Source organism: Crinia signifera, chromosome 7 (genome assembly GCF_055691185.1).
Source record: "Crinia signifera chromosome 7, ASM5569118v1, whole genome shotgun sequence".
In the NCBI taxonomy this organism is placed as follows: domain Eukaryota; kingdom Metazoa; phylum Chordata; class Amphibia; order Anura; family Myobatrachidae; genus Crinia; species Crinia signifera.
The window spans coordinates 185,007,710-185,031,594 of record NC_139223.1 but is presented as its reverse complement, the minus strand read 5'-3'; the positions used below and the strand labels follow the sequence as shown (position 1 = coordinate 185,031,594).

General features: G+C 47.2%; 1 protein-coding gene across 4 annotated transcripts in view; it reads left to right on the top strand.

The window, feature by feature from the left end:
• The window catches only part of COL18A1 (collagen type XVIII alpha 1 chain), a 145,729-nt gene that overhangs the window by 75,298 nt on the left and 46,546 nt on the right, over positions 1–23,885 (top strand). For 2 of the 4 annotated variants that reach the window (XM_083154664.1, XM_083154663.1), the window contains exons 1-3: positions 449–1,462; positions 2,372–2,413; positions 16,210–16,754. In XM_083154664.1, coding sequence (XP_083010790.1) covers positions 520–1,462; positions 2,372–2,413; positions 16,210–16,754 — 1,530 coding nt within the window. In that variant the 5' untranslated portion in view covers positions 449–519. Of the gene's footprint in view, positions 1–448; positions 1,463–2,371; positions 2,414–16,209; positions 16,755–23,885 lie in introns of those variants that run through there. The other 2 variants (XM_083154665.1, XM_083154666.1) reach the window with 2 other exon arrangements.

Sequence of the window (23,885 nt, the reverse complement as noted above, 5' to 3'; positions counted from 1 at the left end):
TTTAAATGAAATATAATAAACGTATTAATTTGGATTGACTTTGATTGATAAGGGAATTCCTTGCGTGTTTGACAACATCGTTACGTGACCACGTGTAGCATGGAGTACCCACCACGCATGCAGCTCTGTGTTCCCCTAAACGCTGGATGAATGAAGCTGTTCCATCGCAGGGCTATAGTGATCACATAACTGTGGATTTCACGCTGGGTGAAAGGATTTCCCCTCCGCTTGCAGCCCATCTCAATGCCTTTAGCACAACAACAGAACGCCTTTTGTCATTTGCCTTCTATTTTCTGACAAGGGTTAGGTCAGTTGTGAAGTTCTGTGAGGTTGTTTCAGCTTTTCCACACTCAGTGTGGGGCCGGTGCACGATAAGGAGGGTTGGATTGGTATTTCACTGGCCACGCCTCCCAGCAGTTCTTCTCATTTAAAGGGTAATGTGTATTTTGCTAACTGTAGAGGACAAACCAATGTGAGCAGACACGTTTCTGAAAGTTTTCCCAGCAGATCCTCCTTGCCATGGCTGTGGCACACGTCTGGCCTGTGCTTGCTGTCCTGATACTGACCACACCTGCACTATCTCAGTCGCAGTTTTTCAATTGGCTTGGTTGGGGTGGGAAACAAGCCACCTCTGCAGCCCCTACAAGCACGCCGCCTCCAGTCTCGACTACTGCTGCTGCAGAACTTCCACCTGCTACCTCCCCACCAGGAGAAGGGAACCTCACCGATACGGTGACAGCTACAGTATTCAACTCAACCGCATCACTGTCTGGGAAGGATCCGACACCTGCAACGTCTCCATCATCAGAGCCTGCAGCTACAACCACTCCATCCACAGCTACTAAGCCTCGGACTACTTCATCTGATGGGACTTCTGTCCCAGCAGCTGCCACAACAAATCCCAGCACAGGAACTACACACAATCAGCATCCTAGCACCGGCACTGCACCAGTCTCCTCCGACAACCGGCAGCTGGTTCTTCAATCCCCCACCACTGCCAGGAAGCAAATCTTTAGTATTTTCCAGATCCATGAAGAGGAGGCGAAAGGGGACATTGCCCAGACCCCAACACCGACCTCTAAGTATGAAGTCACCTCTGCGCCTGGCGCCACGACGGCTGAAAAGATCACCGAAAAGGAGAATATCGCCGGCGTGGGTGCAGAGATCTTGAATGTTGCGGAAAATATTCGGAATTTCATGAATGTTTGGGAAGAAGATCCAGAGGAGAGCTCGCAGGCCCCTATGGATCAACCGCCTGCCCCGCATGGGCTGGAGGCCGTGACCAACGTGACCGCACAGAGCGATCGCATAAATATCGGTGACAATTCCAGTCAGGATGGCACAGGGCCGAACGAGAGCAATATCACGGACATAAATGAACGTAGCCAGTATTTGAGATCCAGCAACCAAACTCTGAACTTCACCCAAGTGTCCACGGGGAATCTGACCTCACCTCAACCAGGTATTTCCTCTCTTCCAGCCTACGCGGAGGCTGGGGCAACACCGCCCCCCATCATCCAGCTTCCGGGAAGCGTCCAGGAGGGAGTCAGTAATGTAGAGTCATTTCCCGCGGGCAGTGGCTCGGAGTTAGATGGATCGTCCTTACATCCCGCCCCTCTGGACCTGCAGACCGGGCACGCGGGTCACGCGGGCAGCATGCGCAGTGCGGTTCCGATGACCGTAACAGTCTCTATTGCCAGTGGCCTATCCCATTATGTGATAAATTCCTCAGAGGCAGTGTTACCTGTGACAAATAATAAGCATAATGATATTTCTGAGTCAAATCAATCTGACGAGACAATTGGCCTTCATAAACATTCTGGGATAGCTGCCACTGATGATATTACTCCTGCTCCTAATACACAGGTGGTACAGTCACTGGGACCTCCTAACGCCAGTACACCTGGTCCTGATTTACTAACCAGCACTAAAGCTTCTACCTCTACAGCTTTTGCAAATAATCGCACAAAGACTGCTTCCCATTTGCCCAGATTGACTCCATCCAACGCTCACTGCTTGCCCGTTCCCACCAATCTGCCTTTCTGCCGCAAATTGGGGATTGACACTTTTATGCTGCCAAATTATTTGAATCATACCGGTGTGCTGGAAATTGAGGCTGCTTTGCATGAGTGGGAGGGGCTTCTTAATTCTCATTGCCACCGCTACCTGGAGTGGTTTTTCTGTTTGCTACTGGTGCCAAGGTGTAATACTTCCTCTTTAGTGCCACCGCCAGTCCCTTGCCAGGGGTTCTGTAGGGCCTTACAGGATTCTTGCTGGGACCTTCTGAAGGGTGCACATCTCCCTGTGTCATGTGACTCTCTCCCTGTGGAGCATTCTGGGGCCCCTTGTGTATATATTCATTTTTTCACAGGTTCGGAGACCGTTGAAGTCTCCAGTTCATCGGAGTGGACAGGTAAGTGAGTTGTCAGTAGTCTGTTGTCAACAGTTGTGTTGTGCTAAAAAGGTCACTTTCTTTTAAAAGGCAGCGTTGGGGTTATAGTCACTAGACCGCTTATGTGGTTTTGCTATGAAAAGCTGATTATAAGAAACTTCTTACATGAAGTATGCAGCTGTAATTACAGGGATTGGCAGTGCCGTGACTTTCTCATAATGCTGGATAGCACAGCTGCGAAGTCTGTTCCTGAAAATCACTGTAAGGAGCACCACCTTCCCGTCAGTGTGCCTGCAGCAGCTGCACTTCTGTATTAAATTAGTTTATTTTTGTGTTGTTTTTTTTTTTTTTTTTTTTGGTGGGTAACTTATTAATTTGGGCATTGGTTACCATAGGAATGCATTATATATGTGTGATCGGCAGGGCTATGGTTCATTGGGTCAACGGTAATTAGCTTTTAACCTTTTGAGTGCCAACATCTCCGTGAGAGATGTTTAACATCTCCACTTAAAGTGCCGGCGTTGCTCACATTTGTTATATAGATTCAAATAAAATGTGTTTTATAAAAAAAAAAGATGATATTTCCTATATAAGATGACGTTAGAGGTCATTATGATGAGTAACAATGTTTGCGTGGCAATTTTTACACCTATTTTGACAAATTCACTTGGCACTCAATGGGTTAACTATTGGTTGACATGCATTATGTTGACAGCGTCAAAAGTTCGACATGCTTTTTCATGTTTTTGGATGTCTGAGTGTCGCTACTCTCAGAACACTATTATAATCTAACTCTACAGATGGAGCGACTCTAGTTCTTGCGCGGGGGGGGGGGGGGTTTCCCCGGCAGCCGCCAGGCCCCCGCCATTTGTTGGAAGGGGGTGTGCGCGTAGGAGACGCTCTTGCGCTGCCGCCCGCTGCATCCCCGTCCGTCATAGCCGGGCCCCGCCGCCTCCCCCCTAACCCTGCCCGTCTCCCTAAAGCTGAGACAGGCAGGGTTCCGCTGCCCAGTACACATTTGTATGCCCCAAAGAAAAGTTTTAAAGGGCAGATATTAAAACTCAATGGTGCCGGGGAAGGCGCAACCACGACCCATAGCAGCAGTGCCCCCTACACTAACACTAGTCTTATTCCCATCAGATGGAGACTCATCAACACTTTGTAAAGTGAGGAGGTTTCCCATAGCAACCAATCAGCTTCTAGCTGTCATATATTTAGTGCGGTCTATAAAGTGATAGGTGAAAGCAGATTTGCTGAAATCTTCTACACTTGTCCTTTTTACAAAGTTCGATACATCTCCCCCCACAAGAAGAAAGCTGACAATCCGCACTTCTTATTGGTTACTACAGAGTGGTACAATAAACATACCTTAGGATGGGATGCAGTTAAAATCCCGGCGGTTGGGATCCCGGCGTTCAGAATCCCGACGCCGGAATCCCGACCGCCGAAATGCCGACACATTCTCCCTCCTGGGGTGTCCACGACACCCCCGGAGGGAAAATAAATTACTGTGCCGAGCCCGCAAGGGGGGGCGATCCACGTCCCCCCCTTGTCGGCATTTCGGCTGTCGGGATTCCGGCGTCGGGATTCTGAACGCCGGGATCCCGACCGCCGGGATTCAATACTGAATCCCTTAGGATTACCTTATCATTTACTTTGTTGTCTGAATATGATCTAAGCAGAACACTGTGCCATCTGCCAGAGGCATATATAATGCACCATTATACTTAACCTAGTACGTACCTTACAGTGATGTCACTGGTTTCTAGCCCATTGATTGGCTACAATTTTATGAATCTTGATGATGCGGATCATAGGGTCATCTGTAATTAGGTCGATCCGAAAAGGCTGACGCACAGTTGATCGTTGCATTCGTTTTTCACGTTTTTATGTTGTCCGTTTGTACACTTGTGCACATTGACCCCCAATTGGTGTCTTGCGTACCCTTGCATGCCTTCACCATGCTTTCTACCACTTTACCATTTCCAATTTTAGTACACAAATGGACAAAAAAATCATGAAAACTCATGTCAACATTTAGATTGTGTTTTCATGTCGACCAATAGCTGTCAATCTATTGACTGTAATGGATCCAGACTTGCAGCAGATAGAAGCATTACTGTGTCTGACATTGTATACAGTATAATATGGGGAGCTGGTTTTTAGACTGCACCTAATAGGTATGTATAATTACTACCAACAGAGAATATTATATAATCACATCTGTACCAAAGTTGGATTGGAAGAAACCTTTGATACCCAGACTGTGGCATTACCTATCAATTGCTGAGAAATGCTGTGGAAAGTCAGATGTGTTATACAGTATCCGTGGATATAAGTGGAGTTTGGTGACTGTGTGTTGGGGTTAGTCCTCTATACCGGTCACAGAATTCCAAGGTGACTTCTAATATCAGTAAAACATTGCAGTAGTTCTTTCTCTATAATGTTTGAACACTAATATGATGACATCACACCTCGGGAGCTTATTTCACTAGTACATTGCATACCTCCCAACTGTCCCGCTTTCCATGGGAACTTCACGTTTTTGGGGGGACGTTCCTGCCTGTGCATAGCATCTATTCCTGCAGGCAGAGGGGCTGCAGCAGCAAAACAGGGGCGTGGCGTCGCGGTAGTGATTTGAAGGCCATGCCCCAAAATTTCGTGCCCCGCCAGCGCTGCTTTGAAAGTTGTGCGGTTTGCATTGTAGAAGCAGATTGAGGGCGGAGATTTCCTGTCCACCCAGCCCAATGTTCCGGGACTTCCCTCTTAATGTATGTCCCTCCTAGAAAGGGTCATGTTGGGAGGGATGGAGGAACATTGCGGCCATCTGTTACGATGTGACTGCAGCCTGAATAAGTGTAACCTTAAGATCCCCATACACTATGCGATTTGCGCCCGATTTCCAGCCCCCCCAATCGCATGTGTATGACATCTGATCCGATGTCGGACGGATTGCACTTAAGATCACATGTGTAGGCAGTCATCATCAGCACATCATGGGTGCTTCATAGCACCCGCGATGTATCTAATCCGATACGGTCAGATACTAGGTGTGTGCCAGCGGTGCCGCACCATTGGCACACATCTATCTGCAGAGTAGGGAAGCACCGGGCAGGGGAGGCGCTTCCCAGCTCTGCATCCCTGGTGGGCAGTGGGGGCAGTAGGGCTGGACATTGAAAAAAAAAAAACTTACAAAAGTTGGCTGAGATTGCTCTCTCAGCCAATCAGCAGCTGCCCATTCTTTTGAATGTTTTTTTTTTTTTTTTTTTTAAACTTGAGTCCTTATTTGTATGAAGTAGTCAACACCGACAGACCCCAATGGTAAGGGGGAGAAGATAATGGATCCTCCTATGGTGTACCCATCCAAGCACTAAGCAGCCAACGTGTTTTGGAAAGGCTATGTCCTTCAGTTCAGAACTGGAGGTGTCTACTACTTCATACGAATAAAGACTGAAGTTTGAAGATACCCATATTTATTCCCAGGATAGTACATTGATCTATATAAACCATTTATAATGTGTGAAGACAGATGAAGTATAAAGATACCTTTATATGCAAATCAGTACAAACCAAGTGTGGTCGAGAGTGTAGAATATACTGTATATTGCTGGATATAAAGAAACCTTGATACACACATAGGGACCTATATCAAGGTCAGGAGAGTTCCAGAGAGGGTTCAGCGTATGCTGGGTTTGGCTGGGGAGAGAGCCTGCCCTCTCTCTCCCACTGCCCGGCTCTCTCTGCAATAGTGGAGGAGGGTAGCCGGTGCAGGTTGACTACTACTCCTGTGTCACCCTGTCTGTCTGCCCCTCCTCTTTAGAATGTAAGCTCACACGAGCATGGACCGCTTACCTCATGTGCTTATCCTTTCTTATCCAGGTGCTGTTTGCTGTCACCTGGATACTTGTGTTGCAGTAACCGGCTGATGTTCCTATAATCATTTACCCTGTATTTGAGCTGTATTATCCCCCCCCCCCCACCCTTAAAATCTTTCTGATGCCCCTGTACGTGTTGTGTACATTGTTATAAGATTTATCATGAGAAAATATATTGGACTACTCTTCCTGAAATCTGGGAGTCTCACGACCAGCCCCCACGTGGCCACCCATTGCCCAAGACAATTGCACCCTCCCTTCCCCCCCCCGGCATCTCCTGGTGGGTGAATACGAAGTTGGCAGCCATGGTACAAAATATCATTGGGAGCCATTAATAAGCCAACAGCATTTGACCATTTAAGTCTAGACTTCTAGCATCTATGACAGTGTCTCCCCATTCATATGCTGACATAACACATCTCCAGGTAGGTACAGTATATGGGTAAATATAGGGAAACTGGTCCTCATGGGTATTCCCATTGCAATGAATGAAAATGGTCTTTGCCCTCTTCTACAGAACCTGCTGATCCTGTTCCAGTGCCCTGTATTTTCTAATGATGGGTTGGCCCATGATTAAATGGCAATGAATATAGAGTTGGCATCTCTGCCAAGCCCTCTGTTTATCTGTACAAATAGCAAATACTGCTGCTGTATGCGTGAGGGCCCTGTGTTTCTATATACCCTGGTGGCCGATTACCAGGAAACATGCGATTACAGATCATTGTTTGCCAACTATCATCACTGCATTCACCCGGGAAACAAAGCAAATACTTGGAATCATATATTTTATGCACAAGTGGTTTTAAAATCCTGGAACTCCATGACCGCAGAACATTGACCGTGCATGTGAGGACAAGGGGGTAACTTTAGTAGGGTGTGGATCGTATTATCGACCACACTTAGGTCAACAGTCATTAGGTCGACACCGTTGGGTCGGCATGCAGGAAGGTCGACAGGGTTGAAGGTTGACAGGTGTCTAGGTCGACAGGGGACTATGTCGACATGGTTTTAAGTCGACATAGCGATAAGTCGACACAGGTTATGTCGACATGTCACACGGACGACATGGGGCTTTCACAGGTTTTTTTTACCCGAATGTCGACATGGACACTGTTTGAAGTCAACCGCAGCCCCTGGCTTCGTGCACACTATTTTATTCTCCCACCACGCCATAGTGGATGGTAGGGCATGAAATTCCACCTGTTGGCTCAAAATACAGTGAAAAACCCCACGTTGACCTCACGACCTGTCGACATAACCCATGTCGACCTAACACTATGTCAACCTAAAACCATGTCCACCTTGTCCCCTGTCGACCTAGACACCTGTCGACCTTCAATCATGTCGACCTAGAACCCTGTCGACCTTCCTGCATGTCGACCCAACGGTGTCGACCTAATGACTGTCGACCTAAGTGTGTTCGATAATACGACCGTATCCCCTTTAGTAAAGGTTCTAAAATGAACAGAGGTGGTGATACCCATAACAACCAATCAGATTCAGAGTCTACCATTTCTCTTGCATCCTAGAAAATGATAGATGGGTTGCTAAGGACAACATTAACTCTTTTAGATCCTTTAGTAAATTTACTATATTTATTGTATGTAAATTGGGCATCTTTTGGGCCATTTCAGTGCATTTCTGACCCAATCCGATGTGCGGCCCGGCTCCCATTAACATCAATGGGGGACGTGCAACCTGCGGACCGCAGCAACCGCATACTCTGCAGACAGCAGCGGTGGCAGCTGAGGAGATGAATGGAAGCCTGTGTGCGGCATCCATTCACCTCCCTGACGCCGGCTGGGGGGGGGGGGGGGGGGTGCATGGGGGCAGCCCAGAAGCTTACCTTGGTGCTGGGCCGCCCCCAGAACAGTGATCTGTGTTTCCGGCGAGGATCACCGCGGTCCCGGCGCTTGGAGATGTTGTCATCTCCAAGCGCGGCCTCAGTCTACACTGCGGGTGGGCGCCGCAGTGTAAATGGTGAAGCTTGGATCCTTCTTCCAAATGCCGGGTCGGATCCGGGATTTTTGGTGTAAAAGGGGTATTTTTGTCCCTTCATGTCTCCTGCTATTTTGCATGTTATTTTTAGTCATAGTCTGTTACGTCTGCTTCCTTTTTGTTCTGTAAATCTCATTTATCTTGCTCTGCCTTCTTCTGTCTGTTTTGGGTTTCCAATCTTTTACTGCCTGTATCCCAAGACCTGAGGTCCTCTCTACCCTTCACACGGAAAATCTGGCGTGCTTAAAAATAATGAATCTCCCGTGGGAACGTCATGTCATTTTAAATGTTACCAGTTGTTCTTCATTTTAAAAGTTTATTTGGCTTTTTTTTTTTTACGTTTCCCTCTGACGGAAATACATGTCGCTTCAAATGAGAGAAGTAATAATATCTGACATATTTGAATGTTTTTGGATTAGTTTAACATATGGTACTCTGTAACTTTAGTCGTATACTGTAACTCATTTTTGAAAATGTTGTGTGTTGGCAGCAGTGGTGGTTTTTACCTATGGGCTGCAGGACTGGTAACATCTGCCACTGTGCTCTCCTAAGTGAAGCCTGTTGCAGTCTGTGAGACTGCAATGGCTTCACTGGGCAGTATTCAATGAGCTTATTCACGGCGTGCAGCGAATCCTGTTTAGGATTCGCTGCACTGTCGCCATGTTCAGGAGCCTCGCTGTCCCCCTGCTATCCCCCTATTCAACGTCGCAGGGGCTCGCTGCCCCTGACGGCGAATGTGAACACCTGCGGGAGCCTGAGGACGGCTGCAGGCAGGGAGATGGAAGTCTCCCTGCCTGCCCCAGAACCTATGTGGGGGGGAGGTGGGCTCCCCGGGAGCCAGGCAGCACAGGCTGCCCCCCGGGTGAGCCAGCAGGGGACCGGGTATTCACTGCACCCGATCGTGCATATGTAATGATCGGGTGCAGTGAATATATGAATATCTAATGAGCGGCTCGGCTCCCGGCCTCCTGCTGGCAGCTATGTGTAAAAAAATATATATATTTTTTTAAATTAAAAATACATTCATGTGCTATAAGCACATGAATAAAAATAGCATGCCCCTTCTCAGAATAAAATTCCTGATTTTTTTTACACCAAATGTATAACAACAACAACTTTATTTTAAAAGTTCACTTTCCACTTCTCCATGAAAAGATGGCGATTTGCTACACGGCGACACACGGCGAAAATCACTTAAGAAAGACGGCGAGAAGTGCACATTGAATAGGGTGATTCGCTTTCTGACCCAAAAAATCACCTTCCAACGCGAAAATAGCACAAATTTGCCATGAAACAGGGCGAATTATCCTCATTGAATACTGCCCACTGTGTTTGGCAGTGACTTCCGATTGGAAGTCCAACCTGCCAGTCACCAAAGGCAGTCCCATTGGGAGGTGTTCCCTCCCTCCGGGATGCCTCTATGGCCTGCTTTGGCTGCAGCCCATAGATTCCATGGTCTGCGCATGCGCCGCTGCTCGGTGCAGTGTACAGGTGACGGGACTGATTTTGTTTCTATGGGTTGCGGCTTCTGTTTATTTTTTTTCCTCTTATTGGCTTCACTAAAATCTTCATTGCTCAGCTCCCCTTTGTCATAGATTAATGTTTCATACACATAGGGGGTTATTCTGGCTAATTCACATGGGGGATTATTCTGGTTAATTCTTCTGGATGCAAATTGACATCCTTGCGAGTCAACCAGATCCCGCCTTGCGAATGGTGGTACGCCAGCCCATCATTTCCAAGGCGCGTATGTTCGCACTGGCTGGGAATGGATTTCTTTTACATAAACATGCATTCGCAGCTGCGGGGGAACTCCCGCATCATTCGATGGTCGCCGAACAGTTTGTTCGCCATGGCCGCACGCCATACACAGAATGCGCAAAGACAAAACATCAGCCCCGTGCAAATGGACCTGAATAAGGTCCATAAATCGGTACTTGTGTATTTTGGCGGCGCCCATCGCATCGCATACCATAACGCATACGATGGTATGCGATGCGACGCGATAGTGCACGATGGCATACAATTTTGAAATTGTATGCCATTGTACATGGCATACAATGCCATACGATGCGATGCGATTAAACATTGTATAAGCAGCCTAATGGGTGCTTATACAATGTTAAGCACCCAAATGGGTGCTTACAATGTTAAATGCACCCCCACGCCACCCCCCCACTATAAACGTGAACCCGAAGCGTGGCGAGCGGCGGCGTCACGCGTCCTATGACCTTTTCATACCCCCACTATCCACGTCGGCGTGGAGTTGAGAATAGAATAGTGTGGCGAGCCACCGAGCCCAAAGCGTGGCGAGCGCAGCGAGGGGACGCGGATACCTGTGAAGCCCGCGAAGGGACGCATTTACCTGTGAAGGTATCCGCGTCCCCTCGCGGGGCTCGCTGCGCTCGCCACGCTTCGGGCTCGGTGGCTCGCTGCGCTCGCCACACTATTCTATTCTCAACTCCACGCCGACGTGGATAGTGGGGGTATGAAAAGGTCGTAGGACGCGTACCGCCGCCCCTCACGGGCTCGCTGCGCTCGCCACGCTTCGGGTTCACGTTTATAGTGGGGGGGTGGCGTGGGGGTGCATTTAACATTGTAAGCACCCATTTGGGTGCTCAAAAGCACCCTTTAGGGTGCTTATACGATTTTTGGTCGTATAGGGGGTCAAAATCGCGTTGCATCGTATGCCATCGGGTGCATGGCATGCGATGCGATGCGATCTGTTCGTCGTACGACGGACATCGGGGGCGCCGCCAAAATACACAAGTACCCATAAATCTTCCTCAACAAATGCTCTAGAGAATTATGAAAAACTCATCAAAACCCATCCAGTGGTTCTGAAAATTAGCCCGGACAAGCAGACAGATGCCTACCCTGGGACTATCTATCTATCTATCTATCTATCTATCTATCTATCTAGATACATACTTGTGGGTATGCTTAGCATGGGCCTGATTCAGATTCAATTGGACTGGGGCCGGTATTATTCAGCTCCCCCCCCCCCCTTTATATCCAATTGTGCTGGTCTACTCATGGGTGAATGTGCGCATGGGCAGACCCCCTGTGGGAACGCCTTCGGTGAGTATCACACTCGCAGAGTTATTCCCACAGGAAGGGGCTGGGCAGGGGGCTTGGGATTGGGGAACCTTCAGCGTTTTATTGCCATCCCCATGTAAACGCTGGATTTTCCCGTGGGAATGCAGATGGAGCGATGCCTGCTTGGGGCGGGCGGCTGGCGTCACATGACGTCAGCACCCGCCACCTTTTCGGCAATTTCCATCTGAAATATAAAAAGTCAGTTGAGACTGACTTTATTTGCGAAAGGGTAAAAAAAAAAATTAGATGGTTGGCGACCATCGAATTTTTTTTTCCTTCGTGCGGCCACACGCGAAGTGTATACATCCCCTCACATGTAAATATGGAGATGTGTGTGTGTGTGTGTGTGTGTGTGTGTGTGGGGGGTTTGGTCTAGCGGGCAGCGTTTACCTGTTTGGCTAAGCTGTGAAGATTCTCATTTTAGCAAACAGGACTGAATTAGGCCCTTTGTCTTCCCTCCTGAAGCAGCTGTTTGTTCTCCTCCGCAGCAGCAGCAATTAGTTCAGTTACGGATATAGCTGGTTATGTCCAGGGAGTTTTCCCACTGGGTATTCTGCTCTTGTACTGCTGGCATCTCCTCACCACTGTACTGCACAAGTCGGACAGAGCGGCATTGTAGTCCGAGATCTCCTAATCTACGCCCCAGAGTGTGAATTCTGAGCGCTCAGCCAGGAAATGATAACGGCTCTCTCCCATCATGTCAGCACATTCATACAGACAGTCACAGTGCGATAAGGAATCCTCTTCAAAGATGAGTCACAATGCAATAATTAGGTGTCCCATAAAGGGAACATTTCTCCATTTGCCCTGTTACTGTCATGGTTGGGATATGGTCATTAAGTGGACATGGTGGGAAGGTTTTTCACATTTTATTTGAGCCGACATGTGCGGACAGGCGGTATTTAATGCCCTACCATCCAATAGGGCATGGCGGGTGAATAGAATAGTGTGCCGAGCACATTGAGGCACCGTGCCCGAAGCATGGCGATCGCAGCAGCACACTTTGACAGGCTGTGTCCATGTCGAGATTCGGGATAAAAAAAATTGGGAAAAACTCATGTCAAAGTTTTGACTGTTGACCTTCCTATTATAGAACCCAATGTTTGTTTACTGCGCGCATTAAGCCATCGCCCAGACAGAAAGCCCCCGGTGCAAATCTGCGAATACATCACGGATCGCAATCCATTTGCAAACCCCGGAACATCGAAGAGCTTTTGCAGTCTGAGTAAATGTGAGTAGGTCTGAGGGTGGCGCTAATCTGTGACTGAGGCAGGCTGGAAGTGCTCAGCTCTGACATCAGGGATCCACCATAAAAACACCTGGGAATGTTTTCAGACACAAAGAAAATAAGGTGATTTCCTTTGAAATCAGGTCCATTTTGCCGGCAAAGGAAAAATCGCGGGCATCGCGTGGGTCGCGGTCCTAACATTGGCCCAAGATTATAATAATGGCACAAGATGAGATGGACTTGATTAAGTCCATCTCACATAGGAAACAATGTGAAATGGGCCAATATGACCCATTTCACATTGTATATGGCCCCGTTGTTACCCCACGATTGACGCAAACCCGAAACGTGGCGAGCGCAGCGAGACCGCGAGGAGCGGCAGTACGCGTCCTCCGACCTTTTCATTCCCCTACTATCCACGTCGGTGTGGAGAATATAAAGTGTGGCGAGCGCAGCGAGCCACCGAGCCCGAAGCGTGTCTAGAACACGCGTATACCTCTGAAGTAATACGCGTCCCCTCGCGGGGCTCGCTGCGCTCGCCACGCTTCGGGCACGCCGACGTGGATAGTAGGGGAATGAAACGGTCGGAGGACCCTATTCACATTTGATTCAATTAAAAAATCGATGCGACCAACGCGATTTTTCCGACACGACCACCCCGATGGAAATCGGTGTGGTCGTGCTAGGAAACAAGTATCGAAAACACTTTATTTTCACCCCCAAATGACTTCCTGGCACTCAAACTGCGTCTGCGTTCTAATTCCATTCCATTCACGTATTCAATAGCTAATTCCACCCCACAAGCGTAATCCTTCGATAATTGGCGGTTCCTGCTGAATAATTCCTTTTTATCGGTATTTGTACCTCAGAATCCACCTTTTATGTGACTTTTAATCTATTGTTTTGTCTGTGCCTTCATGACACCTTTGCTGATGTTTCTTACCTCTGTCTGTGCTGTGGTATTAATTGCTCAATACGCGTACCATAGTGGAGGCAGCCATTTAGTGTGCAGTCCATTTTGAGCCTATATTCAATTTTCAACCACTTTTCACACTATCAATTGACATGTGAGAGATTAGGTAAGAAATCTCCAGTTTTTTTAAAGCAGCATTTACAATGCAAAATCAAACTGGTTTGGGGCAGGGGGGTCCATGTGGCGGGCAGCGGGGTCCCTGTGGCGCTGGGCATTAAGTCAGCAGGTCTTTGCGGTGGATGGGAACTGAGTAGCGCTATTCGCCAGGCATCCGGCCAGTGTTTTCAAATTCAGCAGCGCTTCCCGAGCTGCCGCCCGGCGAATAGCACTAATCAGTTCCCATCTGCCGCACAGACCCGCTGACCTAATGGCCAGTGCCGCAGGGACCCCACCGCGCGCCGCACGGACGCTGCTTCCCAGCCCGCGCAACCACCATCAGCTGGCCGGATGTGCACGGGACCGCGCATTGGACTTGAGGGGACATCATACCGAGCTGATTTCACGGCCCAATTCAATGCAATCGTCCGAAATTGTCCCAAATCTGCTCAGTGTATGGGAACCTTTTTAGAGTGGCAAAAAAATGTGTATGTGTGAATATATATGAATATATATATATATATATATATATATATTCATTCTAAGAAATGCACATGAGGAGAGAGGGCCCTGCTCGTACCTGGAGTTTAACCCAGAACATAAGACTATTGATGGCAGCAAGTAATGACAGTAAAATCGTTTTCATAGATTGCGACAAACTGAGTTACTTCATTTATTGATCCATGTCAGCGATTTAGGATTAGGTGTGGACACTCACAGAAATATGGTAGTGTGCAAGAAGCAAATTCCAAAACATTTTCCAAGTCAACAGAGCTGATGATACATTCAGGAAACATCCAGATGCTCCCCCCTCCCCTCTTTCACTTAAAGTTATTGGAACGATAAACCAGCCTGGTAAGGGTTTTATCAGGGGTAGCAAGCGTTGGTGAGATAGGGCAGATGCTGGCATTAGACTGAGACATTTCTGAGTGATTACAGTGAGTACGATTAGATGCGGACCTACATAGCTCATGTGCACAAGTAAAGGGCTCTTTATGTATAGTTCAGATGCATTTAGTTCTGACAGGCATTAAAGGATCAGCTGTTGCGGAGAATTTTCCCATGAAGACTGTAAGTAGCATATCTCCTGGGATAAGCGGACAGAAATCTGGGAAACGAGGCATCTGTGGATGTTTTCCACTACTTCTGCCATTCTTGATTAGCGCTGCATGTAAGGCACTAAACCATGTTGAAAACGTACATTAGCGCAATATGTAAGAGCCATCTATTCATTTCATAAATGGGTCTTGTTGTATTTTTTAAACTGGAACGAGAAAGACTGAACAAATGGGGGCTGAAGACATGACCGTGTTAGCAATATATACAAAACCTTCGGTGCCTGGTGCACAACATAGCGGCTAATTCAGGTTCAAATGCAGATTGCTAAGAATCGCCATTAGGTAATTTAGGGTCATCTGCACATGCGCCTGTGTTTCTGCGCAAGCTCATATTGAAGAAAAATGAGACCGCAGCCACCGGGACTGTGGGGGGAGCAGCAACTAGCAAAGTGGGGGCGCAATTATTTTTTTTTGAGGGGGGGGCGACGAAGTTGCGTGATGTCGCAAGCAATAGCTGTGACTCAAAAGATGGCCGATCTGTACCAGGCTACATGGTAGCATTGCAATCGCAACATTTTGCGATTTTATCGCGGGACAGCCTTGCCTTGTTCTGGGTTGCCCCCCGCATGCTATCGCCAGCAGTTGTAGTTTTGCAAATCGTCTCAAAACTACAACTGAATATGCTCTAACTTACATAACGCACGCCTCCAGATTAAGGGCGCATATAGCCGTAATTGTAATTTCAGCCACAAGCAGGGCAGTAGCGTCACCATGTTGGAGTGGGGGTGTGTGTGTGGGGGGGTTATGTGCCACCCCCAGAGTAATGAAATAGGGATATATAACACACACCCACTTCGGACAAGTGGGGGGGGGGGGAGGAGGTGGTTATTTGAAATGCGCACCTGATGTCACCAGACCTGGTGATGCCTCTGCTGCAGGCTCCGCCCCCAGAGGAAAGCAGTCATAACCTTGCATTTAAATTGTGATTATGCTAAAAAAAACAACATAAAAAACTACAGATGCTAAATTTGTGTTTTTTTTATTTAATTTATTTGAAATAAAACATTGCACGCATCAACTGAGGACAAAAATGGCTTCATTCCCTTTTTAAAAGGTCAGATACATTTCTGTTTTGTAATAAACTTTATTGGTATTGCACTGACAGCCTCACCCCGCTGGAAGCGGCGTCCATGCTCTAAATTGGGAGGTTCCCTTCCTTATTTACTCAGTCTCAGAGGACAGAAATATGCATAATGATAAAAATATTCTGCTCTGGTTATTATTTAAAAATGTAATTTTTAAACCGCCGCCAAGAGTTTAGAAAAAGCCTTTGTGTAACCTATGGGATTTTTTTTTTTCTTGTGTGTGTGTGATAGTTTTTGGTATTTTAATGCCAGGTGGAATCGTGGGTATTCCGAGGATGGGTCTGATTTACTTGTGTTGCAGAATTATTTTCTGATTTCTCGCAATGTCTTTTGATCTCTTCACAGATCGGGGAAACATAGAAGTCGGCCTCTTACAGCTCATCGGAGACCCACCGCCAGAACAGATCACCCAAATCTTGGGTCCTGACAAGAGTCCTGGATATGTGTTCAAAGAGGACGCCAGCACGGGGCAGGTGGCACAGTACCACCTCCCGAACCCACTGTTTAGGGACTTCTCTCTTTTATTCCACATCCAGCCGACCACTAACAAGGCTGGAATCCTATTCTCGATTACGGACGCCTCACAGACCATAATGTACGTTGGGGTGAAGCTGTCTGACGTCACAGATGGTAAGCAGCAGATTATTTTCTACTACACAGAGCCGGGCTCAGTGACCTCCTACGCTGCTGCCACCTTTAATATCCCATACCTGACGAACCGCTGGACGCGTTTCGCCTTAAGTGTGGAGGAAGAGGAGGTGGTGCTGTTCATGGACTGTGATGAGCTGGAGAGGGTTCGATTCGAGAGGTCACCTGACGAGATGGAACTAGAAGAGGGTGCCGGGCTGTTCGTCGCTCAGGCTGGAGGCGCTGATCTTGACCGTTATCAGGTAAAAGGACTTTTCAGGATAAAGTTACAAACTGGTCACCTGTTGAAAAGGAGAATACAGTAGCTCCTCTGTCTGAGTGCAATGGTTGTGGTGCCAGGATTTTAAACTCTAGCAGCACAGCCAAGAAATCCCCTGTTGCATGACGATGTATCAGTTTAAAGTGGATACACGCTAGCTTGTTATTGGGTACGGGTAAACGCACAGATAAAACACATCCAGAATGTTCGCTCCACATCCAGTTTAAACAGAGAAATTCTTCTGCACCGTAAACCTAGGATTGAATTGGATATATCAAGTGCCTCAAATCAATCGTCTAAATATTTGATGTGCAGTTGAATGCGAGCTATTTCCCTCTGTTATCAACCATATTCTTCAACTAGAGCAGTGATGGCTAACCTTGACACGCCAGCTGTTGTTGAACTACACATCCCAGCACGCCCTATATCATTTTTAGCATGGCCAAATAGCAAAACTATAGCAGAGCATGCTGGGATGTGTAGTTCAACAGCTGGAGTGTCAAGGATGTTGAAGTGTTCTCACAGAAGCAGACCTGGCCATTTGGTCTGAAACTGCTCCGATTAAAATAGGGATGACGTTATCTGCCTCTTCCAATGGACTTCTAATCCCGACCCAGTAACATCAGTCTTAGTTGGTGGCCATATTGGACCCACACGCATAATATTAATCTCAACTGTGCTAGTGTACATGTTCAGGGCTGCCACCAGGAATTTTGGGGCCCAGGACTGATTTCCAGTCCGGCCCCCCTTCATCTCCCCCCCTCCCTTCACTTACCGCCCGACATTAAAATGCAGCACCAGCTGCTGAGCCAATCAGAGCTCATGTACCAGAAGCTGCTCTGATTGGCTAACGGTACACGAGCTCTGATTGGCTCAAAAGCCGGTGCAACATTTTTATTGGCAGGCAGCGTCCTGCACTGAAGAAGTCTAGGCACCGTTCAGTGCACCGAGAACAGCACAGGCAGCATGGCAGTGGGGGGGTTGCGGTCTGCAAAATGAACTGCCTGGGCCCTTCCAGAGGCCGGGGCCCGGGACAGCTGTACCCACAGCACCCCCTATCGGCAGCCCTGTCCATGTTCAGGTTGAAAGCAGCTGGCTATAGTTTCTGAAGATTAATAGTATTCCTGTGGGATTATTACCAGGACACCGGCTGTGTCATAGGAGCAAAATCATCATGATAACATTCAACCATGCAAATAACATACATCATTAAGTATTGCTTGACTCACTGTCAGGGTACTAGGAAGGGGTGTGCAAACTGTGATGTTGCACAGGGCCCCTGCTTCTTAGAGCATCCAGAGGCATTCACTCTGCAGTATTAGGGATGGCCATCAACCATCGATGATTAGAAAACATTGATTGTTGATGGCCTATGTCGAATAGTTTTGCCATCGATGGGGTAGAAAGCCATGGTTTCCCACAATCGACGACAAGATTAAACGAATAGTTTTGTTTTCCTTTTTCCTGGGACACAGAATAACTCCGACCAGGACACACGTGAAGCCCCACCCCCATTTTCTGGCAGGGGTTTGGGGGTTACAGTATCCCTGTCATTGGGGTCCTAATTTTGGTGTCTCTTTCTGACATTCCAGAGAGTAGGCAATTAGAAACCATAGTTCAGAACACAGACTGCCTTAATACTCTGTGTTTGGTGTGTGATTGTCATACCTTCGGGATGAATGGGGGTAAATTTACTACAGCTTCTAAAAATGAAAAGTGGGGATGTTGCCAATACCAACCAATCACATTCTGTTTATCATTTTCTAGGATACAATACCGAAATGATAGATAGAAACTGGTTGCTATCGGCAACATCACCTCTTCATTTTTAGAAGCTTTAGTTAATTTACTGCATAGTAGGTGGGATATTCTAATGTCTGCCGCCCCTTTTTCGACACAAATTTCCGTTTATCGCATCTTTTATTATGATCGTTTATTTATATGGCGCCACAAGGGTTCCGCAGCGCCTGACAATACATAGATGAGCAAATAAAACAAGAAAATAGGGGTTTACAGTACACATGCAAATTAGGACAAGTACATGGTAAATAAAGGACAGTTGTATCAGCGGACACTGACGCTACTTTAACAGTGGAAGAAGTATACGGGATTCTTAAAAAAAAGCACACGAGGAGAGAGGGCGTCTATACTGATCACATATGCACTAACATTTCGGTAAGAACTGTCCTTTACGATGAGGCGCCGTCCCTGAACTTCCGTGTCTAAGAGCCAGGAGTCCCTCTGTGATGGCGGTGGCCGTGGGGCATGCAGGGCTGCGGAGAGAAGTCCATAGACAAAAGCTTGCTATACCCTCCGCAGTGCTGCCCCGGTGGAGGGGCTTTAGTGTATACAAAATTGCGGTAAAACCACTAAAAAACTTTATTTTATTTTTTTATTACCCCATTTCACTTTAATACATCCCACTCAGTCTTTTTATATCTGTATAGTTAATACTTCTCCCTCCTTTGTGTCTATTTATTTTCCCATTGATATATATATCTCTTTTGTGCTTGCTCCGTGGATTTTCAGTCTCTTTCCCGGGGGTGTAAATGGCTGAATTCAGGGTAAAATGCTTGGAATCTACGATCTGCAATGTGTGAACAAAGCGGGCGTTTTCTTCCCTTGGACATTACGGAGATTCTGAGACAAAGGGGAAATTGAGAGTGGGCAATGGAAGATTATGTGTGTGACAATTACTGTACAGAGGGAGGGCCGCAGAACAGCTGAAGGAATGACAAGTCTGTTGGTTGTATTTGACTTTCTGTAGGGAGACGTCTTTGCCAACAGGATAAGGGAGGTCACTGTGGTGGCCCCTGCAAGCTGCACATTACAGAGAGCGTCTACAAGCACACATAAATCTTGTGGATACAATGAGGAGGACATTCATATGGTCTGATAGCTTTAGGAAACAGAATAATCCTTTATTATATACTCAGCTAAACCTCAGATAAATAATGGCGTTTTTTAAAGGTCACTTAAAAAGCTTTTAACAAAGTATAGTTTTACATTAATCTACTCCATTAGGAAGTGATATCCTCTTTGATCCGTAATCAGATGGTATCCACTACTGGTGCTTTATTACCCTTACAGAAATACAATACTTCTGTGTATTCTGTAAAACTACGACTCCCAGCATCCTCTCCCCCAGGGATGGGGAACCTTAGGCCCTCCAGCTGTTGTTGAACTACATACCCCAGCATTCTTTGCAACAGTTTCAGCAAGACCAAATATCAAAACTGTAGAAGGGCATGCTGGGATGTGTAGTTCAACACAGCTGGAGGGACGAAGGTTCCCCATCCCTGCTCTACCCACTTGTCAGAAATGTTGGCTCTTTATATACTGTTCAGAACTGGTGAGAACACTGCCCCTGACTGATTAATATCCAGCATCCTAGGTTAAACAGGACTTTATGTTCCAATAAATGAATTAGTAGTAAAAATGAACTATAACCCCTGATAATTCTAGAACACACACACTAATCTACTTGGACATCTGCAGCTATTTATACAGAGAAGTTTCAGTATATAACGATGTTGCAAGAGAGGTTGGTTTCCTGTTTTTGTTACATCTGGATTGCGGGATTTTGTGTCACAGATTCAGTTACAGATAAGCCTTCTCATATTATTACTATACCTGCTCGCTAGACAGCAAATATACGCAGAGTGTTGGACTCACATACGTAAGAGACAATCACATAAAGGTTTCTTTGAGCTTCTAATGAACGACTAAGTTGACCATACACTTATGTGATTTCTTTTTCACGATTTCAACTGATTCCGATGAATCGAGCCGAGAAATCAGGTGAAAAGTAACAAATCGCATGTTCGATCCGATCCGCGGTCCCGTGCGCATCTTTTCGGAGCCCCTAGATTGCAAGTCATGCACTATACCATGGGTCCTCAAACTGCGGCCCTCCAGATGTTGTGAAACTACAAATCCCAGCATGCCTTGCCCCAGTTTTGCTATAAGGGAGTGTTAAAACTGTGGCAAGGCATGCTGGGATTTGTAGTTTCACAACATCTGGAGGGCCGCAGTTTGAGGACCCATGCACTATACTGTAGATATATCGGATCTGGCGGGATCCGGCAACATTTACTAGAAGAATAGAATACATCATATGTAAAAGGACCACATAGTGTGTATTGTATGAGATCCTGCCGCCTGCGCAGCCGCCCGGCGGTTCAAGGGGGATTGGCTGCGACTTCTCCTTTTGGTAGTGTATAGGGGTGTTCACACTGTGCGATTTTGCTTGCGAGTGGATTGAATCGGGATGTAATCGATTGGCAAGCAAAATGCATTTGATTTGGACTATATACAGGTTGAGTATCCTTTTATCCGAAATGATCGGGACCACGAGCATTTTGGATAAGGGATTTTTGCCGATTTTGGAATATTTTTATTTTTTTCATGCTTACCTGGTCCCCTGGTGGTGCCCGATGGTCCCCCAGTGGTGCACCAATGTGCCTTCGACGTCCACGGTGTCCCCTGGCGTCCATGGCAGCCATTGGAATCCCCTTCAGCGGTATCCCCGGTCCCAAGGATGCATTGCACGGGTGCGCCAATGATGTCACTGGCACACCTGTGCAATGCATCATTGGGACCGGGGATGCCACTGAAGTGGATTCCAATGGCCACCGTGGACACCGGGGGGGGGGGGGGGGGGACGAGGTAAGAATAAAAAAAAAGTGTGGAGGGGGGGATATGGGCAGGGCCGGTTCAAGGCATTATTGCGCCCTAGGCAAATCCGCCGCCGCCCCGCCCCCTCCCCCGCTTATCCGCGGCCGTTATCTTACTACCCGTGGCCACTATACAGCTGCATGGGCAGGGAGTGGTGCGGTATGTACAGCTACATGGGGGGCTGAGGGGGGGTTCTACCTGTGAGCGGCTATACAGCTACACCTGGGCACCCGCAGCAGGCGAACGGACGAGGGGCTGCAATCCGTGACAGTTATACAGCTGCATGGGGGGGCTAACTGCACTGTACAGCTACATGGCTACACGGGGTGTGCGCTATCTCTATACAGGGACAGGGGTGGTCGTTATCCAACTACCGGCATGATCGCTATACAGCTACATGGGAGAGAAGGCTGCGCTGGCAGTGTGAGGGATCTTACTTTTCACTGAATGTGCGTAGTGGTCCGACAGGCTGGGATGGATAATGGGCGGGCGGCTGTTTCTTTCTTGCTCCTGTTTGCTTCTAAGATTCTCGTCTTGGTGCCGCCCTCCAGTGGCCGGCGCCCCGGGCAAATGCCTAAAGATGCCTAGTGGTGGTGCCGGCCCTCGATATGGGATACTCCACCTGTAGTACAGATCTGTACTATATATTCCTGCCTGCAGTCTATTTTACTATTAGATTTCGATGCTGCGGGGTCGTGCCTCAGGATCGAATCGGCATCGAATGCAGCTGAAAACCATTTGAATTTGATTCAAATTTGCTTATATAAGAAAAATCGAACAGTAAATAGACCAAACCGAACGGCGTGTTCAGGGTATTAGGGAGCCTTTAGCTAAATCCCCACAGGAACACTTCTTCACCAGAGTTTTCAATCTCGCGTTCCCCAAAAAGGTTTATTTTGCAGTTGCTCTTATTTTACTCTCCATAACGAGACCGGGTCAAGTATTACTCAAATAGATTTTATTCCAAATAAGTAGATAAAGAACATACATAAAAGCATGGAAATTAACCCATGGTTTAGACTAAGGTGCATTACTCCTTCTCCGCTGGACTCAGTCAGATCCAACACAACCAGGGGCGCCGATTTACATTTTTACTGGTGGGTGCTCCCACAGCCGCCCCCCACCCACCCTCCCAGACTCACCCACTGCTCTCCGTCGGGGTCCGGGATCTGTGTTAACACATCCAAAATGAAATGAAAATAAATTGTGATAATAGGTTAGAAGCAACCTTGATTATTGGGAGATATTCTTATCACAACAGTCGGGAGAGGGTTCTTCAAATGCATACCCGTACTCACGCTCAAGAATTGAGAATTGTGCTCATAAAGGTTTCTTTTACAACACTAAGGGATTTCACCACGAGTGGATTCTCAAATGCTGGATGCGTACCGTACTCACAAATGTATGTTGCTGGCACAGGCGCATCAAGGTTTCTTTTTTTTTTAGAAGGGAACCCAGTTTCTTAAGTGCAGTATGTATCCATAGATTGCACCATATATATATTAAAAAAAATGAGACAGAAAAAACCACTTTCAAAAAATGGGGTGTACAATTTTATTTACATAAATCAAGGTTGGGAAACACCAGATGGAAAGAACACGGTACCTGGTGACTGGGGTATTTGCCTTATACTGTACCCCAATAATAACCGCATACAGATGGTGAATTCCCCAAATGAAGTACAGCAAGGCTCCTCTCCTGCCAACGCGTTTCGACAGGATAACCTGTCTTTTTCAAGGCTTGGAGAGGAGTCACATCAAGCCGATATTTATACCCCTGCACATATTAGGACAACCCCGGAAGTAAGGGGAAAACCGGAAGTCAGGGAATGTTCTACAAACGTTAATTTCCCTGCTACTAAAGGACTTTAAATCCGTTTGGATATATGTAGTGGGGCCCTCTGGTCTGGTAGCCAGATTTGCGGCCAAAAACGGGGGTCCCAAACGGTTGTATTAATGCCCGTAAGCCGCGTGGAACGCACGCGCTTCGGGCAGTGGAACGCATGATGCCTTCCGGCATCTGCGTCATTTCCGGGTTAGCGGAAACATAACGGCGCGTCATCCCACAGCCTAATTTTGCCGTAGAGTGCATGGTCGCTGTGTCTTTACACAGGTCCATTGGTTTTGATGGCCGTGAAACGCACGGCCATTTTGATGGAAATATGCACAAGGATATAATGATCTCAAGACGGCTGTGGAACGCACGGCCATATTAATAGGCCGTACGTTCCACAGCCGTCTTGAGATCATTATATCCTTGTGCATATTTCCATCAAAATGGCCAATACCCCAGTCACCAGGTACCGTGTTCTTTCCATCTGGTGTTTCCCAACCTTGATTTATGTAAATAAAATTGTACACCCCTTTTTTTGAAAGAGGTTTTTTCTGTCTCATTTTTTTTTATATATGGTGCAATCTATGGATACATACTGCACTTA